This window comes from Lichenostomus cassidix, chromosome 5 (assembly GCF_008360975.1).
Source record: "Lichenostomus cassidix isolate B80296 chromosome 5, HeHo_3.0, whole genome shotgun sequence".
Taxonomy (NCBI): Eukaryota; Metazoa; Chordata; class Aves; order Passeriformes; family Meliphagidae; genus Lichenostomus; species Lichenostomus cassidix.
In genome coordinates, this window is record NC_139486.1 from 35,555,588 (window position 1) to 35,578,761 (window position 23,174).

The following is a 23,174-nucleotide window of genomic DNA, read 5'->3' on the forward strand; positions in this document are numbered from 1 at the left end:
AGCCTGGAATGGCAAGAGGAAACCAGGTACTTCTTTGTAATTATTGAGCCCCTTTCTGCAGTGCTCAGCCAGCTGTGGGGAAGGAGTCCAGACCCGAACTGTGACCTGCAGGACGCAGCAGGGCTCTCAGGCTCAGGACTTTGCTTGTCTAATGGAGCCAAAGCCATCGGCCACCCAGCCCTGCCTTAAGGAGAACTGCATCCAGGAAATCGGCTGGCACGTCGGGGACTGGGGTCTGGTGAGCACCTCACTGTCATGCCTGGGAAATTACTGATTGTATTGCTGTGCTCCTCACAAACAAGCTTTGATCTGTACAGTCTGCACATTGGCTGAGGCTGGGAGCAAGTAGTACTTCATTACCAGCCCCTTGGCTCACAGTTGTGTTGTAACTGGCGCTAGTAATGCTCCGGTTAATCTGATGCCTGCTTTGTATGCAGCTGCTACAAAAATAAATCCTTCTGAGGGGGGATTATCATTTCAGTGACAGTGGCAAAATGCAGCCAATAAGCTGAAACAATCCACTCTTGCTGCTTATTCCCAATTCTTTGCTCCATCACTGTGATCAGCAGAACAGCTCTCTGGACAAGTATGGCTTAGAGCTCTAGGCTTCAGGACTGGTCATTGCAGAATGACCAGTGATACGCTTTAAAGTACAGTTTTGTACTTATTCAGGTAAACTATGCTTCAGATGGATTAATCTTGTCCTTGTGGTGGAAGCCAGACTGTGTCCAGCTTGGCAAAAGTGTTGGGGGGTATAGGTATGGGTAGATCCAATGCATCAGGTGACTTCCTAACACACTCTTTCACTTCTGTACTAGCCAGACCAACTTCTTCTGAGCTAAAACATGTAGTTCTTTGTAAGATGTGGGCCAAGTTTTAGTTACAGCTAAAGGGATTTCATATCATGATCTGATCTTTCTCCTGACTTTCTGCTGTCAGAAGGGCTCCTGTCTGCCTCCCTGAATTAGAGAGTAATACTCTCCCAATGTTTATAGAGCTTGCCATGAGCCAGGTGGGTTACACAGATACCTCATGCTATCCCCTCCTGTAAGCCACTGCTCATTGCCCCCTCTCATCCACAGCCTCCAGTGAGACAAACTCCAGTTAGCTTGTTACATGAAAGCCACTGGTTTGCTTTCCAGTTGTAAATTGTTCTTGAGTGCAAACTGACTCACTCACAGCTGGTGGATCCCCAGAGAATTGAGGTGTCTTTAGGCCTTCAGGCTGAAATGATTCTTTCCAGCTCCCTGACACACCACTGTGGGTAACAGCAGCTCATCTGGATGTTACAGACTGAGTGTGGCACAGAGCCTAATGCTTCAGGGCTGGGTGGAACATTTGGTAAAATGGTTTAAAGTATGGTTTCCTAATTGTTCAGATGATTCCAGCTGAAATATTGTTTGCTTTGTCTTGGTGGAGGAAGATGTGCTCAGCCTGTGGCTAATCATGCAGCTGTTCCCCACTTCTGGTCTGTGGGGTTTCTGCATTCAGCCTCTGCTCACTGCCTTGTCTCTGTGCCCAAGTGTTCCAAGAGCTGCGATTCAGGCATCCGGACACGCCAGGTCATCTGTGCTGACGGCAACTCCAAATTCTACAGTGCTGAGACATGCAAAGCCATTCAGCCACAGAAACCAGCCACCCTGGGTAGCTGCAACACACAGCCCTGCTACCTGCCACAGCGTGAGTGGTATTGCTGCACACCCAGCTTTCCCCAACATGCTTTTGTTTAGGAGTAGAAATTCCCTGCTCTGCACCAGCTTATGTTCTCAGCTTCTTGCCTGCCTGTCTCCATCCTGTGAGTTTGTCATGGTTATGTGCACAAAGAATCTTCAGAGTTCCAGTACCTGTGCTGTTTGAAATGCATGCAACAGGCTTGGGAACAACATTGCTGTGTGTCCATTTTGAATCCAGTATTCTATGATCCAGTGTGTGTTGCAGACTGATTCCAGGACTCCCAGTCCAGAAGAATGGTAACTTGGGCAGGCTCAATAGCTAAAAACCATAGCCAACTCTCATCCCTCTGTGGACCAGCTATGAAGGAGTCACAACTCTTCAGAACATTTTGCTTCTTGTCTGTGTGTATTCTTCATGGCAGAGCTGCAATCTGACTTTTATCTGCCTGCCCATTGTAGGTCACTTGTCCTGACAATCCAATCGAATCCAATTGCTACTCAGCAGCTATTCCACAAGAGGACCATTTTCATCAGCTTTCATCTCCTTCTGACTCCTGGATGTATTTGGGATTATTAGAGCACAGGGCTGGACTAACTGCACTCATTTTGTGTAATTTTGTCTCTCTTTGCAGAGGTCCCCAGTATGCAGGACACTATGGGATATGATGTCACTCGCCAGTCCTCGCTGACACGTTACAACCCAAACAGCCCTTCACCAGGTTTGTAAGAATTTTATTAATTTGGGAGTTTGATGATGGGGTACTTGGAACAGAGTGTGGTAGGGGGAGGGATCATCCTTTTCTTTATTTCTCCCTTTTTTTCCATGCCCTTCTAGAAATTCAAGGATCTAGGGACAAATGTAGATTATTTTACACCAATAGTGAGCAGTTTTTGAATCTATCCGTACAGAAGACTCTGTACGGAATATGGATCCCAGGTTCTGTCAGCATGACTTAAGTGCTGGCTGGAAGAAATAATGCCCAAAGCAGATGATAGGAAGAAGAAAGGATTATGTGAAGGGATCACAGCAATGTGACAGGTGGTTTCTCATGGGACATCAGAAAGAATGGTCAGGGCAATGAGCAAAATACCTCAGCCACATCTGGAAGGGTGGGCCAGAAGACACCCCTAGAGGTGATGCAGAAAAGCCTGCCAGGTAGCCTTGGGCAGCTGAAAGAGCAGAGAGGAGGAAAGCTGACCAGATTTTCATGCTCATCTGCATAGTTTAATGCGTTCTCTCCCCAGATTCTGATGATGGAAGAATGTTCGCTGGGAACACCATGACCTCAGAGAAGGACCATGGCATGAACTTGTTTCCTGTCCCCTGGGAATCCCAGTCACGCTCGCCAGGTTCCCATCAGCTCAGCTTGTCTCAGACCCCCCCTGCAGGGAGTGGCTCCCAGGACTGCCTTCAGAGCCCACATGGCTGCTGTCCAGATGGGCACACTCCGGCGTCAGGCCCTTTGGGGAGAGGTTGCCCTTTCAGCACCTGCCACCAAAACAGGTAGTTGGAAGTAGGTAGGCCTGAGCAAGGAGGCATTGCCTTTCCTGGGGGCTTGCTGAAACTTGTTGCCCACGCCTGTTAACTGGGTAGGTCAGGTATTACTGCAGCCCTTCTGTCTGTAGGTATGGGTGCTGCCCTGATGGAGTATCAGCTGCCCAGGGTCCAAACAACATGGGGTGTCCACAATATTACCGTGACATTCAAATGAGACAAAATCATCCCACTGCAACCACTCCAGCAGTAAGTACAAAAGCTTTTTTTTTGATTTTTGGAGTTCATCAGATAGGAATACTCAGATTTGACCCTGCTGACTCACATTGTCAGTTTCTGTTGGACTTCATCTTTGCCAGTAATGATGAAGAACCAATATTCCAGGCATAGCATCAAGCCCTTTGGCCCATCTTGCTCCTGCTCAGTCTGGAACATCCACCTGCAATCCTCTATAAGCAGGGTATGGAGCAGGTGGTGGGGAGATGTCTGAGAAATAGAAGGCCATTCTATGAAGAGTTGATTGAAAAATCCTGAGTAATCAAATTACTGTTGTTCAGAAAATTGCTATCCAATTTCTAGGGGGAAAAAAGGAAAAAACATGGCTTCTATAAATTGCTTTTGTTTGTCAACTCTGCCGATTAATTCAAGGCAGACAGGTGATCCCTCCCATAGTTTGGGGTGCTTGTTAGTGCTGACAATAATAACTGGCCTCTTGCTGGGCTGCTTAGGTGTGTCTTGCAGAGAAGTGCAGCCCCAACTCCATGGCTGTCAGCCAAGTTTCCCATCCCTTCCCAGCACAAAAGCCTCTAGGAGGCAAACGAACAAACAGTGGTGTATCTAACAGCTGGCTGTGTGCAGCCAACAGCTTGCACACAGTGCCTCACATGTGCTGCTGTCCTTGTGTATGATGATAACTCTTGGCTTTCCATTCCTGTCTCGAAGGCAAGCCAAGCCTTGTCCCAGCAGCACCCCTCGGGCGAATGCCGTGGCTCTGTGTATGGCTGCTGCTTTGACAATGTCGCCTCAGCCGCAGGTCCTCAAGGGGAAGGATGTCTCAATAGGCCCAACTACCGTAAGTGATGCTTTGGCTTCTTGGTTTAGAGACACGGAAAGGGTCCAGTAGCATATAGAAGCTTCCTGTGTAGAGGCTCTGCTCCCTGTAAAATGTGCTAAGTTATCTCTCTGGAAAGAATTTCTACCTGGTGGTTGGGGCAGCAGAAGCTTGGAGGGAGTGTAGAAAAGCAGCCAGATGGTTCAGCTGTGTCAGCTGCCACAGAAAATCTTGTTGTCCTCTGCTGATAGTTGGACAGAAGTGTGTGTGTGTGTGTGTGTGATCTCTGTCAGTCTGTAGGACTACTGGGGAGTTTTTTGTCCCTGAGAAGGCACTCTTATGCAGCCTGTGAGTGTTGCACATTCATTACCCAGGTTTAAGAGAAGTAGGGATCCCCTGAGGAATCAGGGCAGTGCTCAGCCTTCAGACAGCCTGTGGACAAGAGAGGAAAGAGCACTACAGGGGGAAGGAGGGATTGCTCAGGGTTTCATGGATGCCCGCAGCCAGCAAAGTTGAATCCAGTGCCTGCTGTGCTGTGAGGACATGAGAGCTGCTGGCCAAAAGCATCTCTGCTCCTTTAGTGCCCAGCTGTACCCTCTGCAGGCATATTGCTGCTGCAGTGCCTTGCCCTCCTGCTGCAGCACAGTGGTGCTGCCTTGGGGAAGGGAAAGCTGTCTGGATTCTCTCTGCTGAGCCACAGCTTGACAGAGGACTTCTCAGCCAGAGCCCTGCATCCAGTGTTTGCGAGCATGTGGCTGTGATTCCTGTGGCTCTAGGTTTGCAGGTGCCTTGGGCCATGCTCCTCTTTATATCAGTGTATAGGGGTATTCTGTAATGCACGAGTTGTCTTCTTTAGCTGCACCTAAACCACTTGCTTTGTGGGCTGGAAATGTGCAAATGGCAGCCATGCATCCCTTGCAGGAGAGTCAGTCCCAGAACCTGCCTTGCAGTTGCATAATTTTCCATGCAAGGCTGTAGAGCATCTGTGTAATATCTAGACTCAGAAATGTCTCTGAGGATGGTTCTTCCATCAGAGGCAAAACTGAGGCGAAAAGAAACATGTGAGCAGTTGCTCAGTTTCAAAGCAGAGCTGGGTGCAAAACTCAGGTGTCCTGCTTTCCCACCTGCCCTCTGCTTACAGGGCCATCAGATAGATCATCTAGGTAGGTGGCTTGAAGCACCTGGACCTTTGTGCTTTGTGACCCTCACATGTCCCTCTGTTCTGCTCTTTTTGGTAGCATACCCTGTCATGTGCCTGCTGCCCAGTGCCCATGGCCCCTGCACCAACTGGACCACTCGCTGGTACTTTGTGGCAGTTGTTGGCAAGTGCAACCGGTTTTGGTATGGCGGCTGTCAGGGCAATAAGAACAGCTTTGCCTCGGAGGAGGAGTGCATGAGAGTGTGCCACAGCTCTGTGGGGGTCAGTCATCTGGAGCACCAGCCCTCTCCTGGCACAGGAAATCTGCAACGCCTGCAGACTGGCTCCCGTTCTCATACAGGGCATGCTCGGGGGCAGCAGCAAGCACTCACAAGAGAGGCTGCAAGTCAGAGCCAAGAAGGAAGAACCTACGGGGCTTCACGCCCCACGCAAGACAGCCACAGACAGGACAGCTGGAGAAGGGCTGTGCTGCCAGAGTCCTTGCCAAGGACTGGTGTGCTGGAGAGCCAGCGCTGGGACACCCGGCAAAGCAGACTGGAAAGCCTGGGCCAGCTGCGCTCCCGGGAAACAGCAGTGCCTGGCCCTGCGGAGAGGCAGAGCAGCAGTGGCCAGCAGGTGCTGCCCCAGGAAGGCAAGCAGTGGCGAAAAGCTTTCGGAGCAGATGTATCCATGACAGAGGGATTTGGGCACCAGGAGGCTGCAGACTTGTTCCCAGCACAGGCTCTGCACAGGTGATGATTTCCTCCCTCCCCACCCTGTTCTGCCACCTGGTTGTGAAGCATCAGTGCAGCTTTCTCTGGAGTGAAAGTGTCACCCCAGCTGGGACCAGCTAACTGGGAGTACCATGTGATGGGTTAGGTACACATGTGGCCTCTTGGTAAATCAAGTCACTGCTGTTCAGGCCCTGGCAGTACCTGGTTCCTTTCCTTGCCTTCTCCCTGGTGTCTGACAGCACTGAAGTATGATGTGTGAAAAGAGTGCATAATCCTGGTGTCTGTCTGGGAGGCCTTCTTACACTGTAAATGAGAATCCATGGGAGTTTTTCTTGTTCTGACCAACAAATTTGGCTGACTCTCTGACTTCTGAGCCTTTATGTCAGCACTGTATGGAGCAGCAGTGAGTTGTTCTAGGGAAGACTTTTAAGATGCAGAGTTTGAGTCAAGATCCAGACAGTGTTACCCTGAAAATCGGGAGTGTATAGAGCTAGATCTAAGCATGTCTGCACTGCATCTGTGTCTGTCTGCTGAGCTGAACCTTATTCCTTCAGAAGAGAGGGGTTACATGGCTTTCTTCCAGCAGATATTGTCACATTCAGTCTGTCCTGAGTGGCCTTTGGCGTACAGGAGAGGGCTCCCTATGTTGCCTGGGGCATCTGCCTGCCCATCAGAGCTGAATGGGCAGCCGCTGCTGCTTTGCCTTGTGGTTGTAACTCATCCAGAGTCACATTAGAGGACACAGAGGTGAGGAGGGCAGCAGAAGTGCCGATGGAATCACTTTCTCTTTCAGAACAATCCTGGAGGAAACCAAGCCCTCTCTTGTGACAGCAGTTGTGGGACAAAACATCCAGCTGGTCTGCAAGACAGGCATGTCGCCCCGCTCCAGAGTGGAGTGGATGAAGAACAGCCGACCGGTTTCCTCTGACAGGTGAGCTCTGCTCCCTTCATTGTAGAGCAGATGGGCTTCTTGCTGGGCAGAGTGCCAAACAGTCAGTCCAAAATGGACTGTCATGGTTTCACCTCAGCTGGCAACTCAGCCCCACAGAGCTGCTCACTCACTCCTGGTGGGATGGGGGAGAGAATCAGAAGGGTAAAAGTGAGAAAACCCACGGACTGAGATTAAGATAGTTTAAAAGGTAAGACAAAAGCTGTGGGTGCAAGTAAAGCAAAACAAGGAATTCCTGGAGGCAGGCACATGTTCAGCTGTCTCCAGAAGAGCAGGGCCCCATCACACATAACAGTGGCTTGGGAAGACAAATGCCATCACTCTGCATGCCCCCCCACCCCCTCCTTCTCCTTTCCCCAGCCTTGCATGCTGAGCATGATGCCATATGGTTTGGAATATCCTTGTGGTCTGTCAGGGTCAGCTGTCCCAGCTGTGTCTCCTCCCAGCTTCTTGTGCACCCACAGCCCACTGGCAGGTGGGGTGAGAAGCAGAAAAGGCCTTAACTTAGTGTAAACACTTCTCAGCAGTAGTGAAAACATTAACACTGTTTTCAGCACAAATCCAAAACACAGCCACATACCAGCTACTGTGAAGAAAATTAACACTATACAAGCCACAACCAGCCCTTTTTTTTTATTTTTAAATAAGAAATAAAGAAGCCCATGCATTCACCTACGGGCATGAACTGTCCACCTGCTCTGTGCATAGCAGAAACAGATATAAGTCTGCATCAATAGTGAGATGTCGGCTTGAGTTACAGGGCAGAGCAAGTGCTGTTCCATAACACTGGTGGATGGCAATGGTAGAAGCTGACATGTAGATAGTGATGCAGAAAAATATTGCTTCTCTTGGATTCATCTTGAGGCAGCACTAAATTGGTAGTTGTGGATGAAGCTTGCAGATTAATAAGCCAGAGTTCCTCTGGCCGGAAGTCTCTGTCACAAATTTTTTTTAAACTACTTTAAAACCTGTTTTTCCTGAGAAGTCTGTTTCCAGCAAGAGTTTGGAGCCAGTCAGTCCCTTTGCATTATGAAAATCACAGTTAAGAAAAGCCCAGTTATGCTTTTTTGTTTGCAGTTGACTGCTGCGACTCAAGCTCCTCCCTGGTAGGGCAGTTTGCCTCCTCATGGAGAGGGTTACTGAAAGCAGTTCTCTGTTTTCCATCTCAGTTTTTCCTCTCTGTTCCTGACCTCCTTTCTGTTGCAGTTATATCCCCTGCCTGTGACCCCTCTGTGGTCAGCAGGGTTTTGGTTTTCTCTAAGCCAGGGAGGGCACTACTTGGGGATGGTTTGCACACCAGCAGCCTCAGGGCTGCTCTGCCTCGGGCGGTTGCTGTTGGTGGCCAGGCAGAGGCAGCAATCCCCACACGTGTTGCAGGCACACCTACCAGTCCGACAGCTCCCTGGTGATCAGCCACGTCAAGCCAGAGGACGCTGGCACCTACACGTGCCTCACTTCTGACGGGAGGATGGAGAGCCAACAGATTCAGCTACACGTCACAGGTGAATTATCTTCTGCTCGAGACCGGACAGGCAGCTCAGGGCTCCTCATTAATGGTTATTGATCACAGGCTCAATAAAACCAGCTGCAGGAGCAAACTTCCTCTGCTGCCAAGAGAGAGTGTGGAGGCAGCAGGGCCTCTTTTGGTGTTGCATATCATGATAAAGCCTTAGTCCTAAAGCACTTCCTCCCCTGCAGTGCAACCCCATAACTGGAGTTGTGGCTTGCCTGTAACCTACCCCGTTTCTAGCACAGCGAGCCTGTCTTCCTCCCTGAGAGCTATCAGCTGCCTCCTGATCCAAACTGCTGGTGCATTTATGTTTTGAGTTTTGCCCAAACAGGTCCTGCTGAGTAACAAATGATTCCCTGTTTAGAAAAATGTTCCTTATTTCAGAAACAAAACAACAACAAAAAAAAATAAAAGACTAGTCTCAAAAGGGGCCAGGATGGCACCCTGTAGCCTTCAGTCTCTGAAGTGTGCTTTGTCACAGCAATGGCACATGGGGCAGAAGGTATTATGGCCTAAGGGATGTTGCAACATGTTCACTAACAGAGGAGAGAAAGGAGTCTAAAATTGCTTGCCTGCAGGTCTGTGACTCTCATTAGTAGACAGTGCAGGTTTACTGCACTAGTCAGCCAGAAAGCAGATGGCTGAAGGGCTCTTTGGCTCCAGTTCAGCAAGCTCTCCCAAGCTCACAGAACCCCTACGCAAGAGGTCACAGTAAGAAGTGTCCTTTTATTCACATATGGCATTTTGTTTTGAATAGAGTACCAGAGCACTGTTCTGGCAGAGGGTGAGAGAGGTCGGGTCCTTCACAAGGCAAATCAGCAGCAGCGAGAGTTACCCAGAGGCAGGCAGATTGTGCAGGCAGCCGGCTCCTCCGTGCATCAGCAGCTCACATACAGGTAAGTTCATGTACAGCAACAGTTTGTCCACCATGCCCAGCTGATGAACCATATGGCATCTCTTCATGTAGAAAAGCTGGAGATTGGAAAGATCCTGGGTCAGCTGTTCCAGGGCACGGTTGGGAATCAGGCAGTTCTGAACTGCTGACAACGGGAACGGGAGAAGATCCCAGTCACAAGCTGTCTTCTGTCCTCCCCGAGGGTCCCTTGAAAGAAGTATATTCTGAGCAAAGATGCACAGAGAAGCTGGCAGCAAAGGAGCTGGGTTCAAACAAAAGAAGTGTCGGGGCAGCATCCATAGCTGTTCAAGTTTGTGTAAGCAGAAAGAGAAACCTGTTCTGAAAAAACCAAAGCAAATAGAAGCTGCTTAACTAGCATAAAATAGTCATATGTATATTGAAAAAAACTTCAGTTACTTCAGCCTCCACTAATTAATTTTAAATATTTTGTTAACAAACTGGCTTGACTCAAAACTATTTCCTCCCATACTGGCGTATTTTGTAGATTATTGCTTTTTTTTTTTGTGCTTCTAGGCCCCACATAAATAAAGGGGGACAAATTATTTTTGCCTTAAATGCAGCATATTGGGATTCCAGATTAAATAGGGCCATGATCTGATCCCTCTCTTTTTTGAGTTTACAGCCTAAAACCCAGCCAATTTGCTGAACTCTGCAGCAATCTCCTTAGCTGCTTCTGCCTAAAAGCAGTAATAAGTGATTCACTGAATTAAGGCTCTTTGGTTTTGTTTTTTGAGATCAAGAATTCAGGTCACAGAATGGGGGTAGGGAAGATGACGTTTTATTTAACTCTGGAAACATCATGGTTTAGTTCCCTTCTATGACAGCGTTTAGCTGTAGTTATAACAGAGCAAAGAGCATGAGGAGGTGAGTTTTGTGAGAACCAGATTTCAACCTTTCTGCTGCATGAAGTGGACGACCAGCTCCTGGGCCTTGCATGCAGTCAGGTGCAATAGGCTCTTCACACCCTAAAAAGGCTCATTTTTGTGTGCCAGATAAGCACCTAGGGGGAATCTTGCTCAGTGCCCTGTTCAGGACTTTGTACTGTTTGCCATGTGTTCACATTGTTAATGCTTCCTCAGCTGTTATCCAGAGGGTTGTTATAAGAACCAGGGTTGCTGTCTGTAATGGATTAAGCTGGCTGACAGGAGTGGAGCACCAAGCTGAGCTGAACTGGAGCAGAATTTGATGGAGGCTGCTCTTTTCTGAATATTGGGAGTGAATGTTGGTAATGGCAAGCATCAGAGCTCTGACAGGAGTGCAGAGACCTCCCTTTGCTGTTGGAGGCGAAAAATAAGGCTTGTGATTAAAAAGGCTTTGTGCTGAAGGTCAAATGCTGAGCAAGGAAGTTTCTACATCTTTTGCTGTGCTTGTGAACTTTGCAGGTTGAAAATGGATAAGAGTGAGCCCACAGTAGTGGAGGCCAACGTTGGGGAGAGAGTCAGACTGCCCTGCACAGTGGAAGCATCGCCAGCTCTCACCATCGAGTGGCAGAAAGATGGGCAGCCCCTCTCCTCTCCCAGGTGAGCTTCCAGGCAGCTCCAACTCTTCATGAGAAGAGCCTCCTCCTTGCCTTTTCTCCCCTGTTTCATCCCTGAGAGAATAGAGCTGTTGGCCATGCAGCAAGGACCTGTCTCGCTTTATGCTGTCCTGCTGTACTGCTGGCCTGCCCTGTCCTCCCTCCCTCACAGATGGAAGTTTGAACGTTGAACCCTTGAGGGAACAGCTGTGACACAGGGTCTACAAGTGAGCCAGGGCTCAAATTTATTCGTCTACAAGGTTAGCAGAAAAAGAACACATGGCAAGCAAATTTGCCAAAAACCAGCTGGTCAGTGAGCAAGGACAGAGGTTCACAGCAGAGAGAGATCAGGGCATCCACAGTGAACTTCCACAGCTACTGGTGCTGCTCTCCCCTCACTCTCTCCCAAAAATCTGCTCTAGCAGTAAGCTTTTCCAGAGTATACAGCACCAGTGCTGAGATTTGAGGACTGAGGCTTGCATTACAACCTCTGCAGCATTCAAGCTGCTAAACCTTTGCTCAGTGGTACTACACAGTGGTGCACAAGGCTTAGCTTCATCTCTGGGGTCCCATCCTGACTCAAGCACAGGCTGAGGGACATTCTGCTTTTGTTCCACAGGCACAGGCAGCAGTCAGACGGGGCCCTGGTGATCAGCCGGGTCAGCTCTGAAGACACTGGGTTCTTCACCTGCATTGCCTCCAATGGACGTGATCGGGACCAGCGCCAGGTCCTGCTCCGACCTCTAGGTACTGGATGGGTGGCAGCACACATGGCACATATGCACAGGGAAGGCTGTGCAGGGACAGGGTGGGTTTCTTCACTGGCCATGCCTCTTTGCTTCACACCTAATGTTTAACAGGCATCTTGAGAGCAAGGGAAGAGTGAGTTGTTTTATCCAGTGGTCATCTTTATGTGTCTAGTACATCGTGGTGCTCCAGGCAGCTGGGAAAAGGGATTGATAACACAATAAGTGTGACTCTTGGGGCCTTGTTTCTGGGACACTGGTGTGGAGTGAGTTAAGAGCAAGAGAAACTACAGAGACAGTTCTTCTGTACATGTGACATGCATGCGTCCAGCTGGAGGAAAAATCTATTTGAGGCCTCTGCTACTTGTCCTTTATTGGGCCTAAATCCTAAGAAATCCACATTCCCCACAGCAGCAACAGCTCAAATATGCGCAGTGTTTCAAGGCCCAGGGGCTTCTAGTGCATCGTGGGATGTGTTGAGGGAATGCTTCTATGACCAGGGGGAGCATGGCATTGTCTCCCTTCTAGTGATGATTTCCCTTCTGGTCTAGGAGAGCTGAGGATCACTGGTCTTCTGCCAAGCGTCACAGTACCTGAGGGAGGGACTGCTCGGCTTCACTGCACAGTGACTGGCAACAATGTGAATATAAGGTGGTCAAGGTGAGCAAAAATGAGACAGCACTTCCCTTTCCTTCTCTTCCCAAATGTCATTGTTTACCCTTCAAATACCAATGCAGGGTGCCTACCAGGTATGGCAGAGACCACAGTTATCAGCCTCAACTAGTATCACCTACCTTTTCTTAAAACAATTTGGATGTTGCCCAGGATGGATGTTACCCCAATATCCTGGGCAAGATCCCTGTGGGGTGTGGGGGTCGTCAAGTTCATGTTCAGCCAAATAAGGAGGAAAGCAGATGTGAAACTAAGATTTCATGGAGTTCAGAAGGGCTCTGTGCTGGAAAACTAGTGACATGAAAATAACGAGAACTGAAATGAGTAATCAGAGGAATATCTCTAGTTGCTTTTTAAAAACCCTCTCTGCCTAGTCCTGACAGACATTTTAGGCCTTCTTCTCCCAGCTTCCTTCTGCAATAGTTCTCTCCATGTACTGTCAAGTGGGAGCAAAGGAGATTTAGAAGCATTTTAAAATGAAAAGCTGTATCCTCTTATCTTGATAGTTTACTGGGAAACTCTAAATTTATGTAAGTGTTTAGTGAGGGTTGTTTTTCCTGTTTGAAAATAATCAGTTCTGCTTTGGAGCCTTCTTACAAACTATCCAGAGAGAAGGGCTGCTAAGTGTTGAAATTCCTGTACTCCAAGGGTTAGGACTAAAGCAGGCCATCTCACACATTTCTTCTTATGGAAGAAAAGAGCTTTTCTTCCATACATAAGTTTGGTATTTGAGCTAACAAAATGATGCATGTTTCAGAGTTGAAATGAACCCCTTTTCAGTGAAACAAATTTCATCTTGTTGGTAACTAGGAGTTCATAATTCTGGCAGTTTTCCTGCTGGGCAGAGTTTATTCCAGGAGGTACTGAACAGACACAATCTTGCTGGTTTTTTAAACAAACTTTTAAATGGAGAGGAAAGAGGGCGCATTGTTCACTACCCCATATGCTCATCAAGCAATATGTGCTGCTATCAATGCCAGCCAAACAAGTACTGCCAGACCACAAGCTGGAGAGAAGGAAAGGCACATTGGATTTTCTCTTAGCTCCTCAAACCTCAAGAATGTGTGCTAGCAGAAACAGCAATGTCTTTGCACAGAGCACACAGACACAGCTACCTCCCACGCAGACACTGGGCAATGGATGCAGACTCGCTCAGGCTCATGTTTCCACCCAATTGTAGGGCCAGGTTGTACAAAAGATTTCTTCCTTCCTGCTGAATTTGTAAAAATTCACCCCTTTCACAGAACATCATTTTCCAAAGAGCACAGGGAACTCCTTTAGCCCCCATGGGTGGCAATAGTGAAACAAAATGTTTTTCACCACAGGAATGGAGTCCCCATGCGGGGGGATGGCCACCACATCCACCTGTCCCAGGATGGAAGCCTAACTATAAGCAACGTCCAAGAGGCTGACGAGGGATCCTATACATGCAGTGCCTACAGCAGCAGCAGCTCTGTCAGTGCCAGCACGGAGGTGAAGGTGCTGAGGAACAGGCCTAGCAGTGAGTACAGCCACCCTTCCCGCTTCTCCTGGCACAGTGCCCAGCCCATGGCCACTACTGCACCCATTGTGTGCATCAGTCCAGTACTGACCTTGGGCTTTGGGGAGCAGCAGCAGCATCTAAGTAATGCTACCTCAGGAGCCCTGCTTTCCATGGACAGAAAAGCAGGCTGCTGGAAACACCTCCTGACCAGGGCACTGGGAGCCTAATTAACTTCCTGAGGCCAAAATGCCAAAGCTAGTTGACCAAATAGTTGGTTGCATGATTTGTAGTTGGAGTTTGAACACCATCCAGCTGTCATTACATAGAGAGTAGGTAGAGTGGTCTCTCCTCTCCCTGGAAACGGCAGTCCCCTCCTGTATCTCACCAGAGGTGATGAAACTTCAAGAAATTTCATCTTTTAACTCATCATCTCCTTCTTGATGCTGGAGTAAATTTAGAACTGGTGGGGTGGATGAAGCAGGAATGTGCTGTGTCTTTTGGGAGGGAATAGTAATCTGAGGATAAATTTACAGCTGGTTCACCTTTTGCTTAGCTGCAGCTACCATGAGCCATATTGTGGACCCAAGCAGAGAGTGCGTGGATCAGCCCCACCTTGCCAACTGTGACCTGATCCTGCAGGCCCAGCTGTGTGGTAATGAGTACTATTCCAGCTTCTGCTGTGCCAGCTGTGCTCGCCACCGCCAGCAGGGCAGCCCCCCACACCCCCGCGGGTGACAGCCACTGCCACAGTGACCAATGACAAGACTGGAGGTCTCAACTCTGTTCTTTTACTGCATGGGACTGTTCTAGGACCTCTGCCCTGCTGGAAAGCTCAAGAGGGTGAAATGAACAGTATGTAGTGGGTGTAAATGTACAAAGGTGTGAGATCCACCATCCTCAGGTTTATTGTAAATTTCTTTTCCCCCCTGTATGCCTTGCTGTAACTAATCCATCTCTTAAGGATAGTTGCTGTCATTGACAGAAGCAGATGGTACTAGGAACATAAGGATGATGTGACTAGAAGGGCAGATGACCAGTATGACAGAGGGAGAGGCCAATTCTTCATACAAGCAAGAGAGAGAAGTGCTCTTAAAAAAATAATCTCTGAAGTGTTTGGAGATGGGCCTGAACCATTTCAACCGAAGCCCTAATGATGATGCACATTTATTCCTCCAATGCTCCAATGAGCATTGTTGAACAAGTGCTCCTGGGGAGCACTTTCCATCTAAATGCAAAGGACCCTGGCCATGAGAAACAGCTTGATGCATATAAAATCGGTGTTCAGGTCTTAGGAGATTACTGGCTCTGGGGATGCAGCTGTAATATCATGTTATTCTAGCTGTTTTATTCCAGTAGAGCTTAGACAAATTTCTAGTAGGGTCAGTTTGGTTTCTACTCGAGTGCAATCAACTTCAGAGTGAAATGCGAAAGCTGTGCTTCACAGAAAGCTTAAGACAAAATAGAAAACTACTTTTCACCCTTCCTGAATGTTAGGGTGAATTTAATTTAGATGAATATACCAACACGATTATCTGTTCTGAGATGCTGCAGTTTAAATAGCTCTCCTTCTAGGAAGGCTCAGCAGCTAAGTTTTGTCCAGAGCCAGAAACGTGCTGCTCTGACATTGTGCTGAGTTTGGGCAAGGGCTAATAATATACACATAGATATATGTATGTAGGGGCATTTGTCTTGCCAGAATAAACCTCCTAAGGATCTGCTCTAGTCTCATTTAAATCCAGGAAGGCCTGGCTCTGCATGTGGCCTGGGCTGATGCCTGCTGCTATGGGCTAACAAACTGGGACTTCCAGATGCAGAGCAGCTGTAGCTGAAAAGCATCCTCCATTTCAAGACCAACACAGAGTGGCAGCAAGCATGCATCTGAGGCTTTGAAAATCTGTGGCATTAGGGGTGGAGAGGTGAGATCATATCATGATTATATCATGTTAAACCAGGAAAGGCCCTTGGGTATCTTCTGTATTTCAACATGGAATTACTTCTGAGCAAATGCATTCTTTTACAGCCTCCACACTATTGTTCTACCCTAGCATCAGCCCTGACAGTCCCTTTCTTCCTCATTCTAAACTTCCTGCTGAGACTTGGATGGGTTGATCATAATTATTAGCATCATTACCCATGTATTACTTGCATAGATGTAGCTATAGATGTAGCTATAACTAGTAGACTGGTGTGTAGATGTTGGTATTTTGGTTGGGGAAATGGAGGATTGGTTTTTGTTTTTCTTTTTTTTTTAATTTTGTCTTCTACTTTTGTTACTTTAAGACTTCTGAGAAATGCAGCTAATTCAGGACTGTGCTCACACCACTCTCCTCTTCTTCAGTCCTGACTCAAAACCCATGAGGGTAGCAGCAATCCCTGTAAAGGTGTAAATCTACAGATTTCACAGCCAAGAGCTTGTTTGTATTCTAAACCCCATATATCAGTTCAGATGGACCTAAAAGAAAGAATTACTGACTGCACTCATCATCAGCACAGGTATGGTTCAGTACTGGACACACTGCTTTAGGATAAGAACAAACTGAGAAGCCTAGAAGCAATCCAGTACAGGAGCGAGAGGTGACAGTCACACCTGAGCTATTTGGGGCTGGGTCATTCTGTGGTCTGAAAGATTCTGGTTATTAGGAAAGATGAACATACTTATTTTGCAGTTAAGACCCTTTAATTTGATTAAGGAAAATTTCCTCTGCTGCAACGCAGGGCAGGCATTACAGTATAAAGTTTGAAGTGGAAATCATTGGATATTTAAGAACAAGGAAATGGTCCTGAAAACTTCCACTTGCATTTGTACAGATTTTTGCACCTAACATTTTAGACCAGCACCTTTTGCTGTGTGGGGGGGTGTGTATATATGAATACAATAATTTAGCATTTTTGTTTATAGTACAGTTTTTGCCTTTGGAGACCAGGGACTAATCAGAGACTCTGTAAATTCCAGTCATATTGAAGCCCTCTCTGTTCATTTGTGGCATTGAGGGGTAGTCAAGGTCAGTCACTCTGCTCAGGAGCATGGTTAGAAGTTGATTGTGGATATATCAGACCCTTTTGTCACAGAGTAAGCCAGTTCTATAAAATCCCCTTATACTATGTCAGAAGCTTTATTTTTAGAATATTTGAATATTCTGTGTAGTCAACTGTCATTTAAACTCTATGGTTATAGAAGAATGGGCCCAGGAAGTGCTTTCTCCAGACTCATGAGGGCTGTAACAGTCCTGATGGGCAGGACTTTAACAGTGGAAGTGCTTTGGTTAGTGGAGAGTTTATCCTGACCTCCTTTCAGCTGCACACCCGTGGCAGTAAAGATGGGAGCGACAGGCATGCAGACCCCTGTTGTAAATCCATGCCATCACTGCAAAAGTTAACTAAAAGATTTTTGCATTTCTTCTAACAACATCAGCTTCTCCCTCTCAGTAGTACCACTTAATCACCTACTCAAGTTTTACTTTTTTTATGTGAGAATTAAGATGTTAGTTTTCTTCCCTTAACAATGGACTGTTGGAAGTGCTTATCTCCAGGGCAGGAGAAGGGTGCAGCTATACTGGGCTATTTTCAGCTTGATCTTGGGGGCACTTACTGTGAAAGATACAAAACTAACTGCTTTCTTGACTACTATAAACATCTATAAATACTTGTTTGCTTTTTGAAAGCTGAAAAAAGCCCTGACACCAACTTAAATACCACAGGGAGTGTTTGCATTACTGTTCATATCATACTGAACATAGGTAAGAATCTGTATTGTCAAAAGTTGTAGTTTTCTAGACTGTCACTGTAAGACTCACTGTGCTTGCCTGGAAATGGAAACTGCTGGCAAGTTCAAATGCTAGGGCCAAACAAAGGGAGTGTTTCTTCCGTCTGACTTTTTTCCTTGTGTCTAAACTGACGTGGTGCCCATAAAGAATGCAAAAAGAACCAGTCACACTAACAGGGTAGATATCAGCTCCCTGGAAGAACTCAAAAGAAGTGAAAATACATAATCATTTCATATGGCTTCTTTTAGTAGTAGGGGAAAGAAAAAGTTTTCCTTTTTGCCCTTATTGAATGCTACTGTCTCATCTTTGTCTCTCTGTAAATACTCAGTGATAGAAAATACACAAACCCAGAATCCGATGTTTTCATTAAAGGCCTCTGTTTTAAAGCTTTAAGTGGTTATGGATCACAAGGATATTTTGAAATTCAGTCTTAAAGTTCAAGGCAACCTAACAGGTTGTATAAAATGAGAGGTCTTAAGACAGTATTCTTAGGCTGCTAGGTTAGCAAGCAGGGCTCTTCCACATTCACCTTTCAAGACAGAAGATACCCAGAAGGGCAAATGCTGAAAACTGAATTCAGGTGGGAAATGAAACTCTCCCAGCCAGCGCTTCTACCACCAACATTTATTTCTGTTAAAGCAGATTATAAATCATCAGTACAAATATATATAACTTACATTTGCTTGTAAGGCCAAAGTTTAAAAGTAAAGTTAAAATGAGATGGTTTTCACAAGTCACCAGAGGCAGAACCTGGACCAGCTGCAGCCTTAACCACAAGGTTTCACAAATCAGTGGGAAAAAATAAAACCAAAGTTAAAAACCTCTAAGAACTATTGACAGACAAACATAAAATGGTTTCCCAGGCAGTCCCAGGATGTAGATATGATGACAGTAAGTTGTCACAGTAGTGTTAGAACCAATAGATTAAGACAAAGAAACTGCAGCAATATATGAAAGGAAAAAAAACCATACTATATAGAATATGTTGATTGATTCCAATAAAAAACAGTAAATTCTCCCCATGGTTTTCAAACCATGACAATACTGTTCTTTAATTTTCTTTATTTAAAACTACGATATAATGACTTATTGGTTGTGATTGTTGTTGCAATATGCTACTTACAATGAACAGATACAAGAACAAGCTAGAGCCCCTTTTTCCACCCCCCAATATTACTTACAATAAGAATCAGCGATAAATCAATCTTATGTACAATTTCTTACATCCAACCCCCTTTTTTTTAACCTTTGGCAAGATTACTTACAACTCATACAGCTTTTAATATCCAACTATTTAAAATATTCTAAATGCATAAAAATAAAGATTTTGGCTTTACTTTATTCTTTACATATAATATTCACTTTGTTACTCAAAATGGAAGCTCAACTTTTTCCACAAACCTAGCTTTTGCTAAGGTGACAACATCCCACCTACATCCATCTCCCCCCCCACCCCAATTTTTCCCTGAGGGGGAACATCCAGGACTTGCAGGGCATCAGGAGGACACAGGTACAAACATCTGCCTTCCTTTCTGTGAGATGATTGATGTTTCTGTAGCACAGGCTTTGGGACTGGGTGCCTTTCTTTGCTCCATTTGACTTCCAGCTTTCCAAGTGACGAGGGAATGCAGACTGGGGTGGCTCCAGGATTCCTTTTAAGAACTGCACATTAAATTCTCTGGGTGTTTCCGTCCTACCCCATAATTGCTCCCTCTTTCTAACCCATTTTAGTTTGAAGGGACCTTTGGGATTATCAAAGCAAACCGATCAGAAACAGTCCCCTCTGCTCCCTTTATCCCTCTATCCTAATGTACAATTTATCCACCCCCCCACAGGACCGCTTAAAGTTCAATCTCAAATGTCTTCTGTAGGTCACTGGAGAAGGGGTTGGTCGGGGAGGGATTGGTGTGCTGCTTGGCCTTGCTCTCCAGAGCAGCCCACTGGGCCTCGAAGGGGTCGACCTGCGGGGCAGGCGCAGGGGGCTGGGAATGCTTGTCCTCAGCAGCCCATTTGCCTCCCTCCACTCCGTTGAAGGCGGCGGAGCCGTTGTGCTGCGCGGGAGGATGGAAGAAGGGGCTGGCAGTGGCACTGCTGCTGTCGTACTGGGGGGCCGACTGCTGCTTCACCAGGCTGGGGGACTGATGCGGGTGTGCTGCTGGAGTGTGGCTGGCAGTACCAAAGACGTTGGCTACCATCTGGGAAGGTGTGATTCCAACCACAGGGACGCTCGGGGCTGCATAGGTCATCCCATTTGCTACAGTGTAGGGCTGAGCCGGAATAAATGCCGGCTGCATGGGCGGTACCACACCCACTGGCACGGGCTGAGGCGCGATGAAGGTGCTGACTGGGAAGGCTGGAGCTGCTGACTGGGAGGCTGGAGCTGCTGGAGGAGGCTGGAGCAATGGCTGTGGGGCTGGGGCTGAGGTTGGCTGCTGTTGGGCTCTGACAGTCTTTGAGACCTCTTCCAACCAGCGGTCTGCCTCCGAGGGAGTACGTCTGTGATTTCCTTGGAAGAGACTTGGTGAGGCTGCACCTGAGGAGGTGCTGCTCCATTCTGTGCCTGGGAAGGAAAGCACGGGCAAATCACTAATATTTCCACTCCTCACCCTTTTATCAGTTAGAAAGGTTGGAGGGTGTACACAAGAACACACAGGCCTCCTCCTGTCACGACTGAAAGATGCTCCCAACACTGGAAGCATCTTTATGCATCCACTGTACTGTTGGGTTCTAGGAAGACATTTGTCAAGATGAGGTAGGTAAGAGCTTCTTTGCTAAAATGCAAATTTATGAGTTTTCTTCTTCATAGCAGACATCTGAGACTTTAGAGAGTGCAGGAAAGCTGCTGCGTGCACTCATGACTTGGTGGCAATGATCTAGTCCATAACCACTAGACCCCTAAACTGGAGAGTGTCAGTTTCTGAATGTACAGCTCAGGACTGGTGGACTTGGAACACAAAGGTCTAAGGAACTGTTTTAAAGACAAAATGTGGTACTCATACGAGGCAAAGCAGAACCTACTACTTCACAGCCAAGTTTCTATTGTGGAGTGATGCTTACACCATGAAGTGAAGTTACTTAGACTGCAGCCTTCTACCACATGTGCCCTCATGGGTGACAGTGGTACCATTTCAGGTACCACCTTATACAGCGCAGACAAGGCCTAGAGGGATAGATTAAACATGCTAAACAGAAGAAATGAACCTCTAAAGCCTTTAAGCAACCAACTTAATCCCTCCTTAGGTATGTTAGTGAAAAGAACACACAAAAATTATTTTCGTACACATAGATCCTTTCCCTTTCATACACACAAGCTTGCATACAACTTCATTATTTCCTTTTTAAGCACTGAATCTTATAAAATGCTGCCAAAATAAAAATCAGTCCAGGTTATAGACCCAGAACCAGCAAGTTCATCGCTTCCCTCCATCCACTCGTGCAAAAGGCTACTACTTCCGGCTTTTGTTCTTGTTCCTTCCACTTGCAATTAAGTGGCACTGACATTTGTCTCAGGGGCTCAATTATGCTTTTGATCCAAGTTCTCATAGCAATGCACCGGATCTACTTCCAATCTTACCAGCGACCACGGCTGCAGCTCCAGTATTAGCAGCAGGAGCATGAGCCCAAGGATTGGTTTCACGAACTGGCATAGCTGTGGACACTACAGCAGCTTGGGATGGTTTAGCAGCAAGCACACAGAAGGCAGAGGCAGTGCCATTAACTAAAATGGGAGCAGACAACATCAGTGCGATTAATTCATGCAACGCATGCACGTGACTGGAGTATTAGTGGGCCAGGTCATACCTATCAACATACAACAATTTTAGACAGTTCCACATGACAGGAGTTTGTGTAATTAGCCAAACTGGACTGACAGTCAGTAAAGGTAGTAAATTTCATTTCACCAAGCCAACACTTGTTAAGAGAATAGTGGGACGGTGGATTTCTATGTACTTTAGGAGGCCTTGAGTTCTGATGACTGACTGAAGTTAAATTTCTTGTTTCTATAAGGAAGAAATATGGCTCACCAGTAGTTATTGTACAGTTAATTTCAGATTCAAAAGAACACAAAGTAGATACAGAGTAACAATAACTACATTTAACATGGGGATGTTCTTTTTTCACACAACTTTTATAACAGCATAGCAGTGAAATGAAGGTTAATGGCTGCTATGAGTGCTATAGTTGACATTTTTCCACAACTTATCTAAGCATTAATGTAAAAAAACAGTAATTGTGGTGACATAAAATCCCTTCCCTTGTGAGATTTGGTTCCTATGACACGTTCCTATGTGGTTCAGAAGGCAGAATGTTAAAATAGCCATTACCTCAAAGCCAGTCCCTTTTATAGGTAACTATTGTGTGGTAGGTGCATGAACTTATTGTTAAAAACAAAACCACAGAAAAACAGACATGATGAATAAAGCAGGATGCATTCACCCAAAATACTGGTAACAGGACTTGCACAAGAAATTAAGACCATGTGTTACTGGAAAGCAACATTATGTGCATTCAAGCCTCATCCAGCACCCAAAGAAAACACAAACCTTGAAAGGCAGGAGACTGTGGTGCAACTACTGTCACTGGTTTTGTCATGGGGGCCGAAGAGAAAGGATCTTCTGATGGTGTGCTGAAAGCACTGGTGATCTGAGAGCACAGGGCACTAATGCTGTCTGTTTCCCCTTCTACCTCTGGGACTAAAATGTAAACAGAATTCATTAAATTGAAAGTTTAAAGGATACAGAAACAATTTACAACTACCAATGTGATATGGAAATATAATTAGTTCCCTTACGTCCTACATGTTCTTGCTACTCATTTGCATGACCACTTTGTTTTACATTAGTGTTGAAGATCTAACCTGAAATAGAACACCACATTAGTGTATTTTGTAATTAAGTCAAGAGGGCAAGGAGATCACTGTTCCAAATTTAAAGGATGCTCCTATCAGAAAATAAAAAGAGTTTTCTATAGCTTAAGTAGAGATCTAAATCTTTTGGTATTAAAGTGCTAAACTTCTCAAGCATTTGGTTCTAAGATTTGGCATTCTGTGAAATGAAAATACTTATGATAGATTTAAGTGTTCCAACAACATACTTGTACAGTAACTAGATGAACTTTAAATGTACTGACAGCAATGCAACTTGCACAGTGGCAAGTTCAGTCTAGAGCTAGTGTTGATTGTTCCAGTTCTGTGGTAGCTGAAATCCCCAGTTCCTGTGCTAGAATCGTAGAAGCAAAAGCTGAATGCTCAAATAAAATGGATGCTCAGTTTTAAACAAAGCATCAGCATCATGTGGATAATGTAACATCTGGAGTAAAGTCGCCAGATGTTCTCATTATTACTAATGGCAATGTTTTCCAAAAGTACCGATCATCAGTCCGTCATTGCACAGAACTGACATGAGCAGGCATAATCAAGCACAAAATAGTGTAAGAAACATAAGATGTCTGCACACAACATGCACCAGATCTAAAATTCAAGGGGAGGCATGCCCAAAAATTGATTCTTTGAGGGATATTAAAATAC

The 23,174-nt window shown here is 46.3% G+C and overlaps 2 protein-coding genes across 18 annotated transcripts in view; one reads left to right on the forward strand and one right to left on the reverse strand.

Annotated features, from left to right (window-relative positions):
• Positions 1-18,988, forward strand: part of PAPLN (papilin, proteoglycan like sulfated glycoprotein) — a 51,687-nt gene extending 32,699 nt beyond the window's left edge. For all 5 annotated transcript variants that reach the window (XM_085062255.1, XM_085062253.1, XM_085062256.1 and 2 more), the window contains 15 exons: positions 62-238; positions 1,524-1,680; positions 2,306-2,392; positions 2,919-3,177; positions 3,300-3,417; positions 4,111-4,240; positions 5,458-6,109; positions 6,885-7,022; positions 8,418-8,542; positions 9,308-9,446; positions 10,849-10,986; positions 11,602-11,729; positions 12,280-12,388; positions 13,726-13,901; positions 14,437-18,988. In XM_085062255.1, the coding sequence (XP_084918381.1) occupies positions 62-238; positions 1,524-1,680; positions 2,306-2,392; positions 2,919-3,177; positions 3,300-3,417; positions 4,111-4,240; positions 5,458-6,109; positions 6,885-7,022; positions 8,418-8,542; positions 9,308-9,446; positions 10,849-10,986; positions 11,602-11,729; positions 12,280-12,388; positions 13,726-13,901; positions 14,437-14,618 (2,715 nt within the window). In that variant the 3' untranslated portion in view covers positions 14,619-18,988. The remainder of the gene's footprint in view (positions 1-61; positions 239-1,523; positions 1,681-2,305; positions 2,393-2,918; positions 3,178-3,299; positions 3,418-4,110; positions 4,241-5,457; positions 6,110-6,884; positions 7,023-8,417; positions 8,543-9,307; positions 9,447-10,848; positions 10,987-11,601; positions 11,730-12,279; positions 12,389-13,725; positions 13,902-14,436) is intronic.
• NUMB (NUMB endocytic adaptor protein) overlaps positions 18,257-23,174 on the reverse strand; it is a 92,277-nt gene continuing 87,359 nt past the window's right edge. For 9 of the 13 annotated variants that reach the window (XM_085062267.1, XM_085062266.1, XM_085062265.1 and 6 more), the window contains 3 exons: positions 22,192-22,341; positions 21,222-21,365; positions 18,257-20,207 (listed from right to left, as the gene is read on the reverse strand). In XM_085062267.1, coding sequence (XP_084918393.1) covers positions 19,489-20,207; positions 21,222-21,365; positions 22,192-22,341 — 1,013 coding nt within the window. In that variant the 3' untranslated portion in view covers positions 18,257-19,488. The remainder of the gene's footprint in view (positions 20,208-21,221; positions 21,366-22,191; positions 22,342-23,174) is intronic. The other 4 variants (XM_085062270.1, XM_085062269.1, XM_085062268.1 and 1 more) reach the window with 2 other exon arrangements.